The sequence below is a fragment of the Carcharhinus amblyrhynchos genome, unplaced genomic scaffold (genome assembly GCF_965287045.1).
Source record: "Carcharhinus amblyrhynchos unplaced genomic scaffold, sCarAmb.v2.hapA scaffold_39, whole genome shotgun sequence".
Taxonomy (NCBI): Eukaryota; Metazoa; Chordata; class Chondrichthyes; order Carcharhiniformes; family Carcharhinidae; genus Carcharhinus; species Carcharhinus amblyrhynchos.
The window spans coordinates 192482-212023 of record NW_027649780.1 but is presented as its reverse complement, the minus strand read 5'-3'; the positions used below and the strand labels follow the sequence as shown (position 1 = coordinate 212023).

The 19542-nt window shown below is 47.7% G+C and overlaps 1 protein-coding gene across 1 annotated transcript in view; it reads left to right on the top strand.

The window, feature by feature from the left end:
- The first annotated feature begins 17579 nt into the window (after positions 1-17579).
- The window catches only part of LOC145363502 (uncharacterized), a 107930-nt gene continuing 105967 nt past the window's right edge, over positions 17580-19542 (top strand). The window contains exon 1 of the mRNA XM_080218698.1: positions 17580-17780. Within this exon, the coding sequence (XP_080074824.1) occupies positions 17778-17780 (3 nt within the window). The 5' untranslated portion in view covers positions 17580-17777. The remainder of the gene's footprint in view (positions 17781-19542) is intronic.

Sequence of the window (19542 nt, the reverse complement as noted above, 5' to 3'; positions counted from 1 at the left end):
GTGCTAGATTTTTCCATCAGAGGAAAAAGGCTATCACTATCCACCCTATCTATCCACACTATCCACCCTATTTGATAGAGGTGTATAAAATTATGATGGGTATAGATAGAGTGAATGCAAGCAGGCTTTTTCCACTGAGACTAGGGGAGAAAAAAAACCAGAGGACATGGGTTAAGGGTGAAGGGGAAAAAGTTTAAAGGGAATATTGGGGGGAGGGGGGGTGGGTCTTCACAGAGAGTGGTGGGAGTGTGCAATGAGCTGCCGGATAAAGTGGTGAATGCGGGCTCACTTTTAACATTTCAGAAAAACTTGGACGGGAACATGGATGAGAGGGGTGTGGAGGGATATGGTTCAAGTGCAGGTTAGTGGGACTAGGCAGAAAAATGGTTCGGCACAGCCGAGAAGGGCCAAAAGGCCTGTTTCTGAGCTGTAATGTTCTATGGTTCTAGGTGAGTTACTCTCTGCAGGATTCCCAGCCATGATGCTGCTGCCACTGTGCGTGGTAGTGGAAGGAGTGAGTGTTTGTGAATGGGGTGCCCATCGAAGCGGGGCTGCTTTGTCCTGGATGATGTTGAGCTTCTTGAGTTTTTTTTTGGGGTGGAATTTAAAGTTTACTTATTAGTGCCACAAGTAGGCTTACACTAACACTGCAATGTTATCATTGCTGCCTCACAGCACCAGGGACTCAAGTTCGAGTCCCGGCTTGGATCACTGTCTGTGTGGAGTCTGCATGTTCTTCCCCCGAGTCTCCGGTTTCTTCCCACAGCCCAAAGATGTACAGGTTAGATGGATTGGCCATGGTAAATTCTCCCTAGGTGTACCTGAACAGGCGCCAGAGTGTGGCAACTAGGACATTTTCAGAGTAACTTCATTGCAGTGTTAATGTAAGCCTACTTGTGACTAATAAATAAGCTTCACTTACCTTTACTTTAAGGTACTGTGAAAATCCCCTATTCGCCACACTCCGGCACCTGTTCGGGTACATCCAGATGCGCTCATCGGGGTAAGTGGGGAGTCTTCCATCACACTCCTGACTTTGCCTTGCAGAAGGTGGGGGAGAGTCAGGAGGTGAGTTACTCTTTGCAGGATTCCCAGCCATGACCTGCTGTGGTAGAAACAATATTTATATGGCTGGGTCCAGTCCCGTTTCTGTAATACCAGCCACGAGCGATAGATGGAGGTGTGGCTCCATCTCAAAGGGAGCCCATCATTTAGAGTCAGGTGGGTGGAGGGGAGGGAGCAGGTTCAGAATTCCCAGGTGTAAGGCTGAACTTCCCAACAGGATTACAGTGAAACTGAGCACCTGGAGGGAATCCATGCCAATCCACAGGAAGAACGTGCAAACTCCACACAGTGACCCAAGCCGGGAATCGAACCTGGGTCCCTGGCACTGTGTGACAGCAGCGCTAACCACTCTGCCACTGTGCTGCCCCTAGCAGGTCATGGCAGATTGAAGTGTTTTACCCACTGAAGTCACAGAAAGCTTGCTGTCAACAGCATGAGATTCCAAAGTTTGTTTGTTCCAACAATGCCTGTATATTCTCTGTTGCCATTGTTCGCTTTTGCCCACTGTGTGCTTTACATGTACAAGAGTTGTCACTGAGACACACGCAGGCTTGGGGGCGGCACGGTGACACAGCGGTTAGCACTGCTGTCTCACCACACCAGGGATCCGCGTTCAATTCCCGGTTTAGAACATAGCACACTAAAGCACAAGCAGACCCTTTGGCCCACAAGTTGCACCGACCATATCCCTACCTACCAGGCCTATCTATAACCCTCAATCCCATTAGATCCCGTGTACTCATCCAGAAGTCTCTTAAAAGACCCCAGCGAGTTCGCCTCCACCACTACCGACGGCAGCCGATTCCACTCACTTACCACCCTCTGAGTGAAAAACTTACCCCTGACATCTCCTCTGTACCCCAGCACCTTAAACCTGTGTCCTCTCGTAGCGACCATTTCAGCCCTGGGGAAAAGCCTCTGAGAATCCACCCTATCTATTCCTCTCATCATCTTATAAACCTCTATCAGGTCCCCTCTCATCCTTCGTCTCTCCAGGGAGAAAAGACCGAGCTCCCTCAACCTATTCTCATAAGGCATGCCACCCAATCCAGGCAACACCCTTGTAAATCTCCTCTGCACCCTTTCAATAGCTTCCACACCCTTCTTGTAAGTGAGGCGACCAGAACTGTGCACAGTACTCCAAGTGGGGTCTGATCAGGGTCTTATAAAGTTTGGGTCGCCTCCATGTGGAGTCTTCACTTTCTCCCCGTGTCTGCATGGGTTTCCCCTGGGTGCTCCGGTTTCCTTCAACAGTACGAAAGACGTGCTGGTTAACACAAGAACATAAGAAATAGGAGCAGGAGTAGCCCATCTAGCCCCTCGAGCCTGCCCTGCCATTCAGTAAGGTGTATTGGCCATGCTGAATTCTCCCTCAGCGTACCTGAACAGGCGCATGAGTGTGGCGACTCGTGGATTTTCACAGTAACTTCATTGCAGTGTTAATATGAGCCAACTTGTGACACTAATAAGTAAATTTTAACTGTAGGCACACACACACACACACGCACGTACACAGACACCCATCTGCACACACACACACATACACGCACACACGCACACGACAATACCAGTTACGCATGCTCTTGAACAAACGAACTTTCCTATACAAAAGTCAGAACAGTAAAAAAGGAATTTACAATATCTACCTTCTATGCTAACATTCAGAATTAACATGAAGCGCATGTGAATTGACAGACAGACTCCGGCTGAATGCAGCAAACTGAGCATTAAATGGCAGACGTGACCAAGACAGTTGGTGCAGGCTTCTCTTCTCCAAAGAGTGGCACAGTGGTTAGCACTGCTGCTTCACAGCGCCGGGGTTCCAGGTTCAATTCTTGGCTTGGGTCACTGTCTGTGAGGATCGTGAAATCCTTACTGTTGGAAGATGGTGGGAAGAAAGAGTGATAGTTTGATTGGGACCCAGGTCATTCAGGGTGGAGGTGATGGTGCAGTTGAGCAAATCCATGGCTGCAAAAGTGCCGGGATGAATGGAAAGCCAAGAGGCAGAGTGTTGGGATTTATTTATTTATTAATGTCACAAGCAGGCTGACATTAAAACCCAAATTCTTGAGGGGCTGAAAATAGATAAGTCCCCTGGTCCGGATGGGATCTACCCTAGGATTCTCTGGGAGGCTAGAGAGGTGATTGCAGAGCCTCTGGCTCAGATCTTCAGGTCGTCATTGGTCTCTGGTGTAGTCCCGGAGGATTGGAGGATAGCGAATGTTGTCCCATTGTTTAAGAAGGGGAACAGAGAGTTTGCCGGGAATTATAGACCGGTGAGTCTTACTTCTGTTGTGGGCAAGGTTTTAGAAAAAATTATTAGGGATAGGATTTATAGTTATTTGGAGTGTAATGAATTGATTAGAAATAGTCAACATGGTTTTGTAGCGGGAAGGTCGTGCCTTACTAACCTAATTGAGTTTTTTGAGAAGGTGACCAAAGAGGTGGATGGGGGTAAGGCAGTTGACGTGGTATACATGGATTTTAGTAAGGCGTTCGATAAGGTTCACCATGGTAGGCTTCTGCAGAAAATGCAGATGTATGGGATTGTGGGTAATCTAGGAAGTTGGATCAGGAATTGGCTATCAGATAGGAGACAGAGGGTGGTGGTGGATGGTAAATATTCATCATGGAGTACAGTTACGAGTGGTGTGCCTCAGGGATCTGTTTTGGGGCCACTGTTGTTTGTAATTTTTATTAATGATCTGGATGAGGGTATAGTTGGGTGGATTAGTAAATTTGCTGATGACACCAAAATTGGAGGTGTGGTAGCTTGTGAGGAAGGGTGTCATAGTCTGCAGGGAGACTTAGATAGGTTGCAGAGCTGGGCCGAGAGGTGGCGGATGGAATTTAATGCGGAGAAGTGTGAGGTAATTCACTTTGGTAGGAGCAACAGATGTGTCGAGTATAGGGCTAATGGGAGGACTTTGAATAGTGTGGATGAACAGAGGGATCTAGGTGTGTGTGTACATAGATCCCTGAAAGTTGGGAATCAAGTAGATAAGGTTGTTAAGAAGGCGTATGGTGTCTTGGCGTTTATTGGTAGGGGGATTGAATTTAGGAGTCGCAGTGTAATGTTGCAACTGTACACTACTCTAGTGCGGCCGCACTTGGAGTACTGTGTGCAGTTCTGGTCCCCGCATTACAAGAAGGATGTGGAGGCGTTGGAGAGGGTGCAGAGGAGGTTTACTAGGATGGTGCCTGGTATGGTGGGGAGGTCCTATGAGGAGAGACTGAGGGATTTAGGGTTGTTTTCGTTGGAAAGAAGGCGGCTAAGAGGGGATCTTATTGAAACATATAAGATGATTAGAGGTTTAGATAGGGTGGATAGTGATAGCCTTTTTCCTCGGATGGAGAAAGCTAGCACGAGGGGGCATGGCTTTAAATTAAGGGGGGGTAGCTACAGGACGGATGTCAGGGGTAGGTTCTTTACCCAGCGGGTGGTGAAGGATTGGAATGCCCTGCCTGCTGCAGTTGTAAATGCGTCTAGTTTGGGGGCGTTTAAGAGATCTCTGGATAGGTTTATGGACGAAAAGGGATTGGTATAGGCTAGTGGGTCATTGTTTTTATAACTGGTCGGCGCAACATCGTGGGCCGAAGGGCCTGTTCTGCGCTGTAATGTTCTATGTTCTATAAATGATGTTACTGTTACTATTTTTATTGAATTCAAATTTCATCTGCCGTGACAGGATTCGAACTCAAATCCCCCAGAACATTAGCTGAGTTTCTGGGATTAATAGTCAAGTGATTATACCTCAAGGCCATTGCCTCCCCATTGCCAGGGGCTCACTTATCCTCCACACCTGTCCCCGAGCCTCAACGTCAGTTTGCCGCTTCTCCAATTGGATTCCGCTGCACTTACGCCAACTCAGTCCCACCACCTTAACCTCGGGCTCCCTTTATTTTCTCCTCCATATTCCTGAACTGGATGTGGCAGCCCATCCTTGATTTCAACCAGCCCCCTGCAACTCACCTTAAGGTTAGCATGCAGGTGCAGCAGGCGGTAAAGAAGGCAAATGGTATGTTGGCCTACATTGCGAGAGGCAGGGATGTGCTGTTGCAATTATGATGTGGGTATGCCGGCGTTGGACTGGCGTAAACACAGTAAAAAGTCTGACAACACCAGGTTTTAGTCCAACCTATTTATTTGATAATATACTCACAAGCTTTCCGAAAGCTTGTGAGTATATTATCAAATAAATAGGTTGGACTAAAACCTGGTGTTGTCAGACTTTTTACTGTTGCAATTATACAGGGGCCGCACCTAGAGTGTGCAGTTTTGGTCTCCTTTTCTGAGGAAGGATGTTCTTGCTCTTGAGGGAGTGCAGCAAAGGTTTACCAGGCTGATTTTGGGGATGGCAGGACTGATGTGTGAGGAGGGATTGACGAGGTTAGGATTGTTTTCACTGGAGTTCAGACAAATGAGGGGGGGGATCTCATAGAGACTTATAAAATTCTAACAGGGCTAAACAGGATAGATACAGGGAGGATATTCCCGATGATGGGGGAGTCCAGAACCAGGGGTCACAGCCTCAGGATTCAGGGTAGTCTATTTAGGCTGGAGGTGAGGAGACATTTCTTCACCCAAAGTGGTGAGCCTGTGGAATTCATTACCAAAACACTGACTGTTTTGGGGTGAACAGGGTCAAAGATCATGGGGAGAAAGCAGGATTAGGCTATTGAGTTGGATGATCAGCTATGATCGTGAAAAGTAGGGAGGTCTTGCTGCAGCTGTATAGGGCATTGGTGAGGCCGCAGCTGGAGTACTGTGTGCAGTTTTGGGCGCCGCACCTGCGCAAGGATGTTTTGGCCTTGGAGGGAGTGCAGAGGAGGTTTACTAGGCTGATACCGGAGTTGAGGGGGTTGAACTATGAGGAGAGGCTGAATAAACTAGGCTTGTACTCGTTAGAGTTTAGAAGAATGAGGGGAGATCTCATTGAGACGTATAAGATGATGAATGGGATGGATAGGATAGAGGTGGAGAGACTCTTCCCGCTCAAAAAAGACAGTAGGACTAGGGGGCACAGCCTCAAGATAAAGGGGAGGCGGTTTAGAACGGAGTTGAGGAGGAACTTCTTCACTCAAAGGGTGGTGAATATCTGGAATTCTCTGCCCGTTGAAGTGGTGGAGGCTGCCTCGCTAAATATTTTTAAGAAGCGGGTTGATGGGTTTTTGATAAGAGAGGGGATTAAGGGTTATGGGGAGAGGGCGGGAAAGTGGAACTGAGCCACGACAGATCAGCCATGATCTTATTGAATGGCGGGGCAGGCTCGAAGGGCCAGATGGCCTACTCCTGCTCCTATTTCTTATGTTCTTATGTTCTTATGAATGGCTTCCTCCTGCTCCTATCTTCGATGTTTCAATGTATCACAACTCCTGTGTCTGTGTGGCTTTCCGCTGGGTAAAAGAACAAAGAAAATTACAGCGCAGGAACAGGCTCTTCGCCCCTCCAAGCCTGCACCGACCATGCTGCCGACTTAACTAAACCACCCTATCCTTCCGGGGATCATATCCCTCTATTCCCGTCCTATTCATGTATTTGTCCAGACGCCCCCTTAAAACTCACTATCATATCTACTTCCAGTATCTCCTCCAGCAGCAAGTTCCAGGCACCCATCTGCCTTGCACTTTAAATCTTTCCCCACTCGCCTTAAACCTGTGCCCCCTGGTAATTGGCTCTTCCACCCCAACCTCTGTCATTCCAATGAGAATTTTTCCAATTTTTTCACCAGAGGGTTGTGGAGGCAAACTCGTTGGGGTCTTTCAAGAGACTTCTGGATGAGTACATGGGATTTAATGGGATTGAGGGTTATAGGTAGGCTTAGTAGGTAGGGATATGATCAGTGCAACTTGTGGGTAGAAGGGCCTGTTTGTGCTGTGGTTTTCTATGTTCTATAACAAACCAAGTTTCTCCAACCTCTCCTCATAGCTAATGCCCTCCATACCAGGCAACATCCTGTTAAGTCTTTTCTGTACCCTCTCCAAAGCCTCCACATCCTTCTGGTAGTGTGGCGACCAGAATTGAACACTATATTCCAAGTGTGGCCTAATTAAGGTTCTATAAAGCTGCAACATGACTTGCCAATTTTTAAACTCGATGCCCCAGCCGATGAAGGCATGCGTGGCGTATGCCTTCTTGACTACCTTCTCCACCTGCGTTGCCACTTTCAGTGACCTGTGTACCTGTACACTCAGATCCCTCTGCCTATCAATACTTTTAAGGGTTCTGCCATTTACTGTATATTTCCTATCTGTATTAGACCTTCCAAAATGCATTATCTCACATTTATCCAGATTAAACTCCATCTGCCATCTCTCGGTTTAAGCCTCCAACCGATTGATATCCTGCTGTATCCTCATCACTATCCGCAAATCCACCAACCTTTGTTGTCCGTGATCTTATTAGTCAAAACTGGGTGCTCTGGTTTCCTCCCATAGTCCAAAGATGTGTGGGTTAGGTAAATTGGCCCATGCAAAATTGCCCCTGAGTGGCAAAGATATGCTTGTTAGAGGGATTGGCCATGTTAAATTGCCCCTTAGTGTCCAAAAATATGTGCATTAAGTCGATTGGCCAAGGTAAATTGTCCCTTAGTGTCGAAAGATGCGCAGGTTAGGTGGATTGGCTATGCTAAATTGACCCTTAGTGTCAGGGGGATTAGCAGGATAAATATAAGGGGTTACAGGAATCAGGCCATGTTAAATTCTTCCTCAGTGTACCCGAACAGGTGCCAGAGTGTGGTGACTTAGGGATTTTCACAGTAACTTCACTGCAGTGTTAATGTAAGCCTCACTTCTGACAAATAAATAAACTTTAAACTTGTATAGTTTTTCCCGCCGCCATTTTTCATGGGTCAGCAGGGTCCGAGACAGCTCCACAACGGTTGTCTCCTCCCCTCCTACTGATGGGTACACATTAGCCACCCTCCCCACCTGCACCCACTCTCCCTTCTTCATGCTCCCCCACCACCCCCAGGCAACACTCAGCCCTTTCTGCAGCACGCGGTCGACGATGGTTGTCCTGTTAACTATCTGTACCTCGCAAACCGTTCTCCTACAAGCCAGTGGGCCAATGAATGGCAGATCAAGTTTAATTCAGATAAATGCAAGGTGATGTATTTTGGTGGATTGAACCAGGGCAGGACTTACTCAGTTAATGGTAGAGCACTGAGGAGAGTTACAGAACAAATAGATCTAGGGGTACAGGTTCATAGCTTCTTGGAAGTGGAGTCACAAGTGGACAGAGTGATAAAGAAGGCATTCAGCATGCTTGGCTTCTTTGCTCAGATCACTGAATACAGGAGTTGGGATGCCTTGTTGAAGTTGTACAAGACATTGGTAATGCTGCACTGTATATAGTTCTGGCCCTATTATAGAAAGAATATTATTAAACTGGAAGAGTGCAGAAAAGATTTACTCAGATGCTACCAGGACTTGATGGTTTGAGTTATAAGAAGAGGCTGGATAGACTGGGACATTTTCCCGCTGGAGGTTAGAAGACTTATCTTATAGAATGTGATCTTATAGAGGTCTACGAAATAATGAGAGGCATAAATAAGTTAGATAGTCAACATCTTTTCCAAAAGGTAGAGAAGTCTAAAATTAGAGGACATAGGTTACAGGGGAGAGATACAAAAGTGTCCAGAGGAGCAATTTTTTCACACAGAGGGTGGTGAGTGTCTGGAACAAGCTGCCAGAGGTAATAGTAAAAGCGAGTATAATTTTGTCTTTTAAAAAGCATTTAGATTGTTACAATGGATAAGGTAGGTATAGAGGGATATGGGCCAAATGCGGGCAATTGGGACTAACTTAGTGGTTAAAAAAAGGGCGGCATGGACAAGTTGGGCGGAAGGGCCTGCTTCCTTGCTGTAAACTTCTATGACTCTATTAGCTAGAGCAAATGTAGATCCACCACAGGTGGGGACAGGAGAATTTAGTGGAGAACAGGGAAATGGTGGAGAAATTGAACTGTTACTTTATATCAGTCTTCATGGGTGAAGATGCAGAAAATCTCCCAGAAAAACTGAGTGACCAACAGACTTGTGAAACTGGGCCTTGAATGAAAATTTGAATTAGTAGAGATGGTATTTGTAAAGTTACCTGGATGGAAGGTTGATGATGGATGGAAGGTTACAGAGAAACTCGGACAAGTTGCAGAGCTGGGCCGAGAGGTGGAGGATGGAGTTTAATGCGGAAAAGTGTGAGGTAATTCACTTTGGCAGGAATAACAGATGTGTAGAGTATAGGGCTAACGGTAGGACTCTGAATAGTGTTGATGAACAGAGGGATCTAGGTGTATGTGTACATAGATCCCTGAAAGTTGGGAATCAAGTAGATAAGGTTGTTAGGAACGCATACGGTGTCTTGGCGTTTATTGGTAGGGGGATTGAATTTAGGAGCCGCAGCGTCATGTTGCAACTGTACACAACTCTGGTGCGGCCGCACTTGGAGTATTGTGTGCAGTTCTGGTCCCCACATTATAGGAAGGATGTGGAGGCATTGGAGAGGGTGCAGAGAAGGTTTACCAGGATGTTGCCTGGTATGCAGGGGAGGTCCTATGAGGAGAGACTGAGGGATTTGAGGTTGTTTTCATTAGAAAGAAGGCGGCTAAGAGGGGACCTTATTGAAACATATAAGATGATTAGAGGTTTAGATAGGGTGGACAGTGATAGCCTTTCTCCTCGGATGGAGAAAGCTAGCACGAGGGGGCGTAGCTTTAAATTAAGGGGTGGTAGTTATAGGACGGATGTCAGAGGTAGGTTCTTTACCCAGAGGGTGGTGAGGGATTGGAATGCCCTGCCTGCTGCAGTTGTAAATGCGCCTAGTTTGGGGGCGTTTAAGAGATCCGTGGATAGGTTTATGGATGGAAAGGGATTGGTTTAAGTTAGAGGGTCATTGCTTTTTAATTGGTCGGCGCAACATCGTGGGCCGAAGGGCCTGTTCTGCGCTGCAATGTTCTATGTTCTATGATTCCCTTGGATGTGCTGCTGACTGCCGACTCCTCCAGGTGCTGCTTTTCTGAAATTCATTTGTGCGAGATGGGCATCACTGGCCAGCCAGCATTTATTGCCCATCCCTAGTTGCCCTCGAGAAGGTGGTGGTGAACTGCCTTTTTGAATCACTGCAGTCCATGTGCTGTGGATAATCCCCACAGTGCTGTTAGGGAGGGAATTCCAGGATTTTAATCCAGCCACAGTGAAGGAATGGCTGGTACATTTCCGAGTCAGGATGGGCTCGGAGGGGGAACTTGCAGGTGGTGGTGTTCCCCATGTACCTGCTGCCCCTTGTCCTTCTAGATGGAAGTGGTCGTGGGTTTGGAAGGTGCTGCAATGCATCTTTAGATAGTACACACTGCTGCTACTGAGTGTGCGCGGTGGAGGGAGTGGATGTTTGTAGATGGGGTGCTGAACAAAGATGGGCTGCTTTGTCCTGGATGGCGTTGAGCTTCTTGAGTGTTTTTTTTGGGGGATGGTATTTATTAGTGTCACAAGCAGGGTTACATTAACACTGCAATGAAGTAACTGTGAAAATCCCCTAGTCGCCACACTCTGGCACCTATTCGGGTTACACTAGAACCATAGAAAATTACAGCTCAGAAACAGGCCTTTTGGCCCTTCTTGTCTGTGCCAAACCATTTTTTGCCTAGTCCCACTGACCTACACTTGGACCATATCCCTCCAGACCCCTCTCATAAGAACATAAGAAATAGGAGCAGGAGTAGGCCATCCAGCCCCTCGAGCCTGCCCCGCCATTCAATAAGATCATGGCTGATCTGTCGTGGCTTAGTTCTACATTCCCGCCCTCTCCCCATAACCCTTAATCCCCTCTCTAATCAAAAACCCATCAACCTGCGTCTTAAAAATACTGAGTGAGGTAGCCTCCACCACTTCAACGGGCAGAGAATTCCAGAGATTCACCACCCTTTGAGTGAAGAAGTTCCTCCTCAACTCCGTTCTAAACCGCACCCCCTTTACCCTGAGGCTGTGCCCCCTAGTCCTACTGCCCTTTCTGAGCGGGAAGAGTCTCTCTACCTCTATCCTATCCATCCCATTCATCATCTTATACGTCTCAATGAGATCTCCCCTCATTCTTCTAAACTCTAACAAGTACAAGCCTAGTTTATTCAGCCTCTCCTCATAGTTCAACCCCCTCAACTCCGGAATCAGCCTAGTAAACCTCCTCTGCACTCCCTCCAAGGCCAAAATATCCTTGTGTAAGTGCGGCGACCAAAACTGCACACAGTACTCCAGCTGCGGCCTCACCAGTGCCCTATACAGCTGCAGCAAGGCCTCCCTACTTTTATATTCCACCCCCCTCGCTATGAAGGCCAGCATCCCATTCGCCTTCCTGACCACCTGCTGCACCTGCAGGCTGGGTTTTTGCGACTCATGCACAAGGACCCCAAGGTCCCTCTGCACCGTCGCATGCTGCAGTTTTTCACCACGTAAGTAATAGTCCTTCCTACCATTATTCCTACCAAAGTGGCCAACCTCACATTTGCCAACATTAAATTCCATTTGCCAGTTCCTGGCCCATTCGCCCAGCCTATCTAGAACCTTCTGCAGACTCTCCACACCCTCCGCACAATTTGCCAATCTTGGTGTCATCAGCAAATTTCGACACCATACACTCGGTTCCCTCCTCCAGATCATAAACCCGTCCAAGTTTTTCTTAAATGTTAAAAGTGACCCCGCATTTACCACTTTATCCGGCAGCTCATTCCACACTCCCACCACTCTCTGCGTGAAGAAGCACCCCCCACCCCATATTCCCTTTAAACTTTTCCCCCTTCACCCTTAACCCATGCCCTCTGGAATTTTTCTCCCCTAGCCTCAGTGGAAAAAGCCTGCTTGCATTCACTCTATCTATACCCATCAAAATCTTATACACCTCTATCAAATCTCCCCTCATTCTTCTACGCTCCAGGGAATAAAGTCCTAACCTATTCAATCTCTCTCTGTAACTCAGCTTCTCAAGTCCTGGCAACATCCTTGTGAACCTTCTCTGAACTCTTCCATCCTTATTTACATCCTTCTTGTAACTAGGTGACCAAAACTGTACACAATACTCTAAATTCGGCCTCATCAATGCCTTATATAACTTTACCAAAACACTCCAACTCAATATTCCGATTTATAAAGGCCAATGTACCAAAAGCACTCTTTACGACCCTATCCACCTGTGACGTCACTTTTAGGGAATTCTGTACCTGTATTCCCAGATCCCTCTGTTCAACTGCACTCTTCAGAGTCCTACCATTTAGCCTGTACGTTCTACTTTGGTTTGTCCTTCCAAAGTGCAATACCTCACACTTGTCTGCGTTAAATTCCATTTGCCATTTTTCAGCCCATTTTTCTAGTTGGTGCAAGTCCCTCTGCAAGCTTTGAAAACCTTCCTCACTGTCCACTACACCTCCAATCTTTGTATCATCAGCAAATTTGCTGATCCAATTACCACGTTATCATCCAGATCATTGATACAGATGACAAACAACAATGGACCCAACACCTATCCCTGCGGCACTCCACTCGTCACTGAGGGCGAATTTAGGCTGGCTCAATGCACCTAACCAGTACGTCTTTCGGACTGTGGGAGGAAACCGGAGCACCCAGAGGAAACCCTCGCAGACACGGGCAGAAGGTGCAGACTCTGCACAGACAGTGAACTGTGCCAGGAATTGAACCGGGTCCTTGGTGCTGTGAGGCAACAGTGCTAACCATTGGGCTGTCCACTAACCTGCCTCTGGGATAATGCACCATGGGGCAGAGGGGAGGCTAAGTGTTCCCTCTATGTCACACAGCCACATGCTTGAAGGATAAGCTGAATGTTGCTGCATGGGCAACTGAACGGAACAGGGGCCAAGCATTTAACATAATTGCCCGTATGCTCCAAACTGTAGGAATTAGAGGACACATTGTTCCAGGCCTCCCAATTATCATAAGTCCAGTAACATTCCCTGGCCCTCTGAAAGTGAATTGAACCATTCCCTTCACTTTTCCTGCACAAGAGCTTCAAATTTCTTGATGTCCAGATCACCAACAACCTGTCCTGGTCCCTCCATGCCGACGCTATAGTTAAGGAAGCCCACCAATGCCTCTACTTTTTCAGGAGACGAAGGAAATTTGACTATAACTCTCACCAACATTTACAGATGCACCATAGAAAGGATCTTGGGTGGCATGGTGGCAGAGTGATTGGCACTCCTACCTCAAGCACCAGGGGCCCAGGTTCGAATCCCGGCTTGGGTCACTGTCTGTACGGAGTTTGCACATTCTCCCTGTGACTGCGTGGGTTTCCTCCCACAATCCAAAGATGTGTGAGTTACATTAATTGGCCATGCTAAATTAACCCCAGTGTCGGGGGGGATTAGCTAGGATAAATATGAGATGTTACGAGAAGAGGGCTGGGTGGAATTGTGGTCTTTTCAGACTCGATAGGCTGAATGGCCTCTTTCTGCACTATGGGGATTCTACGATTCTTTCTGGATGTATCACAGCTTGGTATGACTCCTGCTCTTTCCAAGACTCCAAGAAACTATAAACGGTCGTGAACGTATCCAGTCCATCACGCAAACTGGCCTCCTACCCATCGACACTGTCCACACTTCCTGCTGCCAAAGCAGCCAGCATAATTAAGGACCCTAGACATCCTGTCTTCCACCTTCTTCTGCTGGGAAAAAGATACAAAGGTTTGAGGACATGGACTAACGTATTCAAGAACAGCTTCTTCCCTGCTGCCATCAGACTTTTGAATGGACCTACCTCACATTAAATCCATCTTTCTCTACACCCTAACTATGACTGTAACACTACATTCTGCACCCTCTCCTTTCCTTCTCTATGAACGGTATACTTTGTCTGTACAATGTGCAAGAAACAATATTTTTCATTGTATACTAATACATGTAACAATTATACATCAAATCAAATAAAAACAGCCTACTCACCCAACACCGACAATCTGTCCTGGTCCCCCCACGTGATCCTATAGTTAAGGAAACTCACCATCACCTCTACATTCTCAGAAGACTAAGGATATTTGACATGTCTGCTACGACTCTCATCAACTTTTACAGATGCACCACAGAAGGCATTCTTGCTGATGTATCACAGCTTGGTACGGCTCCTGCTCTGTCCAAGACTGCAAGAAACTACAAAGAGTTGTGAATGAAGCCCAGTCCATCACGCAAACCAACCTCCCACCCATCGACTTCATCTGTACACTTCCTGCTGCCTCGGAAAATCACAGGAAAAACCCTTGCAAGAGTCCTGCTAAATCGTCTGGTCACTCATCTGGAGCTGGGCCTGCTTCCAGAGTCACAGTGTGGCTTCTGCAAAGGTCGTGGGACTACTGACATGATTTTTGCTGCGCGCCAACTTCAGGAGACGTGTCAGGAGCAGAATTGCGAGCTCTACACAACCTTTGTTGACCTTGCAAAAGCCTTCGATACTGTAAGCCAACAAGGCCTGTGCAGGATCATGTCAAAGTTCGGCTGTCCCCTCAAATTCATTCAAATGGTAAGCCAGTTCCATGATGGCACGATGGCCTGAGTACTGGATGGCGGAGAATCCTTTGAGGCATTCCCAGTCACCAACGGCGTCAAACAGGGCTGTGGCTCGTACCCACACTGTTCAGCATGATGTTTACTGCCATGCTGAATGATGCCTTCCAGGACAGTGTTGCTGGAATCAGCCTCAAGTACAGAGTGGATGGGAAGCTTTTCAACCTAAGGAGACTTCAAGCTACTACCAAAGTGAAGGAGACTGTTCTGAGACATTTCCTCTTTGCCGATGACTGCGCCCTGTGTGCTGGCTCACAGCCAGAGATGCAAGTCAGTATGGGCAAATTTTCCACGGCTTGTGACAACTTTGGACTCACCATCAACATTAAAAGGACTGAAGTCATGCACCAGCCTGCTCCTCATGCACCGTACACAGAATCCATACTCACAATCAAAGGGCAGAAACTACAGGCAGTGGACCAGTTCCCTTATCTTGGCAGCACCCTCTCCCAAGCAGTGACTATTGATACAGAAGTTAACTGCAGAATAGCAAAGGCAGGTTCTGCTTCTGGTAGACTGCGCTCCACTGTATGGGAACGTCACGGAATTAGCCCAGCAACAAAACTGAAGGTCTACAGCGCCGCGGTATTCACTACCTTCCTGTACGCCTGTGAAACGTGGACTGTGTATCGAAGACATGCAAGACAGCTCAATCATTTCCACATGACTTGTCTTCGCAGAATATTGCACATCCGATGGCAAGACAAAGTACCAGACACTGAAGTTCTCTCTCGAGCAAGTCTACCATCAGTCCACACACTGCTGATGAGAGCGCAGACCCGGTGGGCAGGTCATGTCATCCGTATGTCAGTCGAGCGCATGCCCAAGCAGCTCCTTTTTGGGGAACTCTCTGCTGGAAAACGCTTGCATGGAGGGCAGAAGAAATGTTTCAAAGACACACTCAAAGCTTCCCTGAAGTTGCTTGACATTAACATGACCACCTGGGAAACGCTGGCACAAAACCGCCCTACCTGGTGCTGCCTCATCCACAAAGGCTGTCAAGCTCACGAAGCAAAGTGTATTGCTGAAGCACAACTTAAGTGCGAGCTGCACAAGTCCAGAGCCACCAGCGCAACAACTATTGTGACTACACAAGTCTGTCCAATATGTGCCAGGACATTCTGTGCCTGAATAGGCCTGATCAGTCATCTTCGGACACACTGCAACCAGCCTCAAAACAACTCATGGTGTTGAGGTCCTCATCGATGACGACGGATGAACAACAAGCATAATTAAGGACCCCATATGGGCAGCAAGGTAGCACAGTGGTTAGTGCTGGTGCCTCACAGCGCCAAGTACCCAGGTTCGATTCCATGCTTGAGTCACTGTCTGTTTGGAGAGTGCACATTCTCCCCATGTGTGCGTGGGTTTCCTCCCATGGTCCAAAAGACATGCTGGGAGGTGCATTGGCCATGCTAAATTCTCCTTTTGTGTACCCGACCAGACGTCGGAGAGTGGCATCTGGGGGATTTTTCACATAACTTCAATGCAGTGTTAATGTAAACCTACTTGTGACATTAATAAATCAACTTTAAACCTTAAATGCATCCTGGGCATCCTCTCTTCCACCTTCTTCTGTTGGAAAAAAAACAAAAGCCTGAGACCACGTATCAACAGACTCAAGAACAGCTTCTTCCCTGCTGCTATCAGACTTTTGAATGGATCTACCTCGTATTAAGCTGATCTTTCTCTACACCCTAGCTATGACTGTAACACCACGTCCTGCGTCTCCTCCTTTCCTTCTTTATGAACAGCATGTTTTGTCTGTGTAACATGCAAGAAACAGTACTGTTCATTGTTTCCCAATACATGTGACGATAATAAATCAAAACAAATCCTTCTCTCCTGTGTACTCTATGAATGGTATGCTTTGTCTGTATACCACACAAGAAACAATACTTTTCACTGTATCCCAATACATGTGACGATAATAAATCAAATCAAAATCAAAACAAATACCCCTCCATGTTGATGGTGCATGTGTGTCACAAGCTAACAACCACAGCTTTGCCCACTCCACACCAAGGATTTGGAAAGCCACATACTCATCACACACACACACACACACACACACACACACACACACACACACACACACACACACACACACACACTCTCTCTCTCTCTGATACACACCCTTGCTCTCTCACTCATGCACACTCTCTCTCACATGCATGCTCTCTCACACGCGCGCTGTCAGATGCGCACTCTCTCTCACATGTGCACGCTCTCTCTCTCACGTGCGCTCTCTCTCACACGCACTCTCTCTCACACACGTGAGCACTCTCTCTCACACACGTACGCTCTCTCTCACACACGTACGCTCTCTCTCACACATGTGCGCTCTCTCTCACACACGTGCGCTCTCTCTCACACACGTGCGCTCTCTCTCTTTCACACACGCTCTCACATACATACACTCTTCACACACACATACACTCTTCACACACACACGCTCTCTCTCTCACACACACTCTCTCTCACATGCACACACACACACTCTCCCTCACACACACACATACTCTCTCACACACACACACACACACTCTCTCACTCACACACACTCTCTCACTCACACACACACACACTCTCTCACTCACACATACATTCTCTCTCACACACACACTTTCTCTCACACACACACATTCTCTCACATACACACACATTCTCTCACATACACACACAGACGGAGATCACAGTGGGGTCCTCTTCTGTTGGCTGTCGAGAGCCCCCCTCGAATCTGATGTGCCATCCCTTCCCCTGGCCCAGCCCTCTCCTCTCTCTCACTGAACACCAAGTGAGTTTGAAACTATTAAAACTGGGAGCAATCCCCACCCCCCTCCACGCGTGACTCCTATCCCTTCCCCTTGTGTTGGGAGAAAGCAAGGGGGGGGGGGCAGTGGGTAATCTAGAAACTGCCAGGAAAACTGCAGGAGTGAACTTTGGGATTCTGTGTGTGTGTGTGTGTGTGTGTGTGTGTGTCAGATCAAACGGGACTGAAAGGAGTCTATTACTCACACACAAACACACACACACAGTTTCGCTCTCCAAGGCAAAGCCACAGCAGAATCCCAGTGCCACCCAAGGTGGACTCCTCACCCACGCTCCCTCCCTCCGAAGATGAAGGAGATAGTAAGGAGGAGCCGTGAAGATCATGGTAAGTTTAATTTGTTTTCTTTTGGAAAGCCAGTTGATCTGCCTGGGGGAGGGAGGGAGGGTGGGAGTCGGGGACACAAAGTTAGTCGGATAGATAGAGAGACTGAGAAAGACAGACAGACAGGACAAACAAGAGGCAGGCATCAAGGAAGAGGGACGGAGAAAACAAGGGACTGAGAAAGATTCAGAGAGAGAGAAAGAGAGAGAGAGGCAGACTGAGCGGGAGACACAGGCATGGAAAAAGAAAGTGAGAGACAGACCACCGGCAGATAGAGTGAGTCACAGTGAGAGGAGAGACAGACAGAGAGAGAGAGACAGACAGAGACAGTGATAGAGACAGAGAGATAGAGATAGAGACTGAGATAGACAGAGAGAGAGAGACAGAGGGAGACAGAGGGGAAGTGAGTGGAGAAGGACAGAGAGTGAGAGAGAGAAAAACAGAGAGAGGGAGACAGACAGACAGATAGACAGACAGAGAGGGAGACAGAGAGAGAGAGTTGGAGTTTGGTGGGCAATTGCCATGATGAAAGGAACATTTTTATTTGTTTTTCCATGACACACCGTCTCCTGTCTAGGCACTCCCCTCTTGTTGGTGCAAACACAGTAAAAGGAGGAAAGAGAGAGGGAGAAAATGTGAAAGGGGGCTAGATTGAAAGACAGCAAATGATTGGAAGGATTAGGGGGAGAGAGAGAGAGAGAGAGACTAACAGTGAGATATATTTGTTGCCACCTCTCTTGCCTGGGAATGGGGTCTCTGATCTCCCGCCAGGAGGTGGGACACATGGTTCGAACCTCTGACCTGCGCACAGTGGGGTGATGGTGGTGGGGGAGTAGGACACACACACACGACCTCTTAAATGGGGACAGAGAGTGGGGCTCTATCTCTTGCTTGCGGGCAGGTGGAACTCTGAGCTTTCACCTCAGGGTTAGTGATGTGTGTGTGTGTGTGTGTGTGTGTGTGTGTGTGTACGCGCACTCCCAATTCTCACTAGGGACAGTGGGATCTCTAATCTCTGTTCCGGACAGGGGTCCATTGCCACTCCTTGGGCACAGACACTGTCCATTCACTGGGAAGGGGGCTTCATTAGTTAAGCCATATGGCATGCTTGCCTCATTGGCTGGGGCATTGAGTTTAAAAATTGGCAAGTAATGTTGCAGCTTTATAGAACCTTAGTTAGGCCACACTTGGAATATAGTGTTCAATTCTGGTTGCCACACTACCAGAAGGACGTGGAGGCTTTGGAGAGGGTACAGAAAAGATTTACCAGGATGCTGCCTGGTATGGAGGGTCTTAGCTGTGAAGAGAGATTGGAGAAACTTGGTTTGTTCTCACTGGAACGACAGAAGTTGAAGGGAGACCTGATAGAAATCTACAAGATTATGAGGGGCATGGACGGAGTGGATAGTCAGAAGCTTTTTCCCAGGATGGAAGAGTCAACTATTAAGGCGCATAGGTTAAAGGTGCAAATATGTGAGGGTTAGGTGGATTGGCTGTGCTAAATTGACCCTCGTGTCAGGAGGATTAGCAAGGTAGATGTGTGGGGTTATGGGTATAGAGCCTGGATGGCATTGTGGCTGGTACAGACTTGATGGGCCAAATGGCCTTCTGCCCTGTCGGGATTCTATGGTCATCATTAGATTTCCGTGAACACAAATTTCACCGTCGGTCCCAGCAGGATTCAAATCCAGGGCATCACCCTAGGTGTCTGGATTATGGTCCTGGCAGGATTCGAATCCAGAGCATCACCCTAGGTGTCTGGATT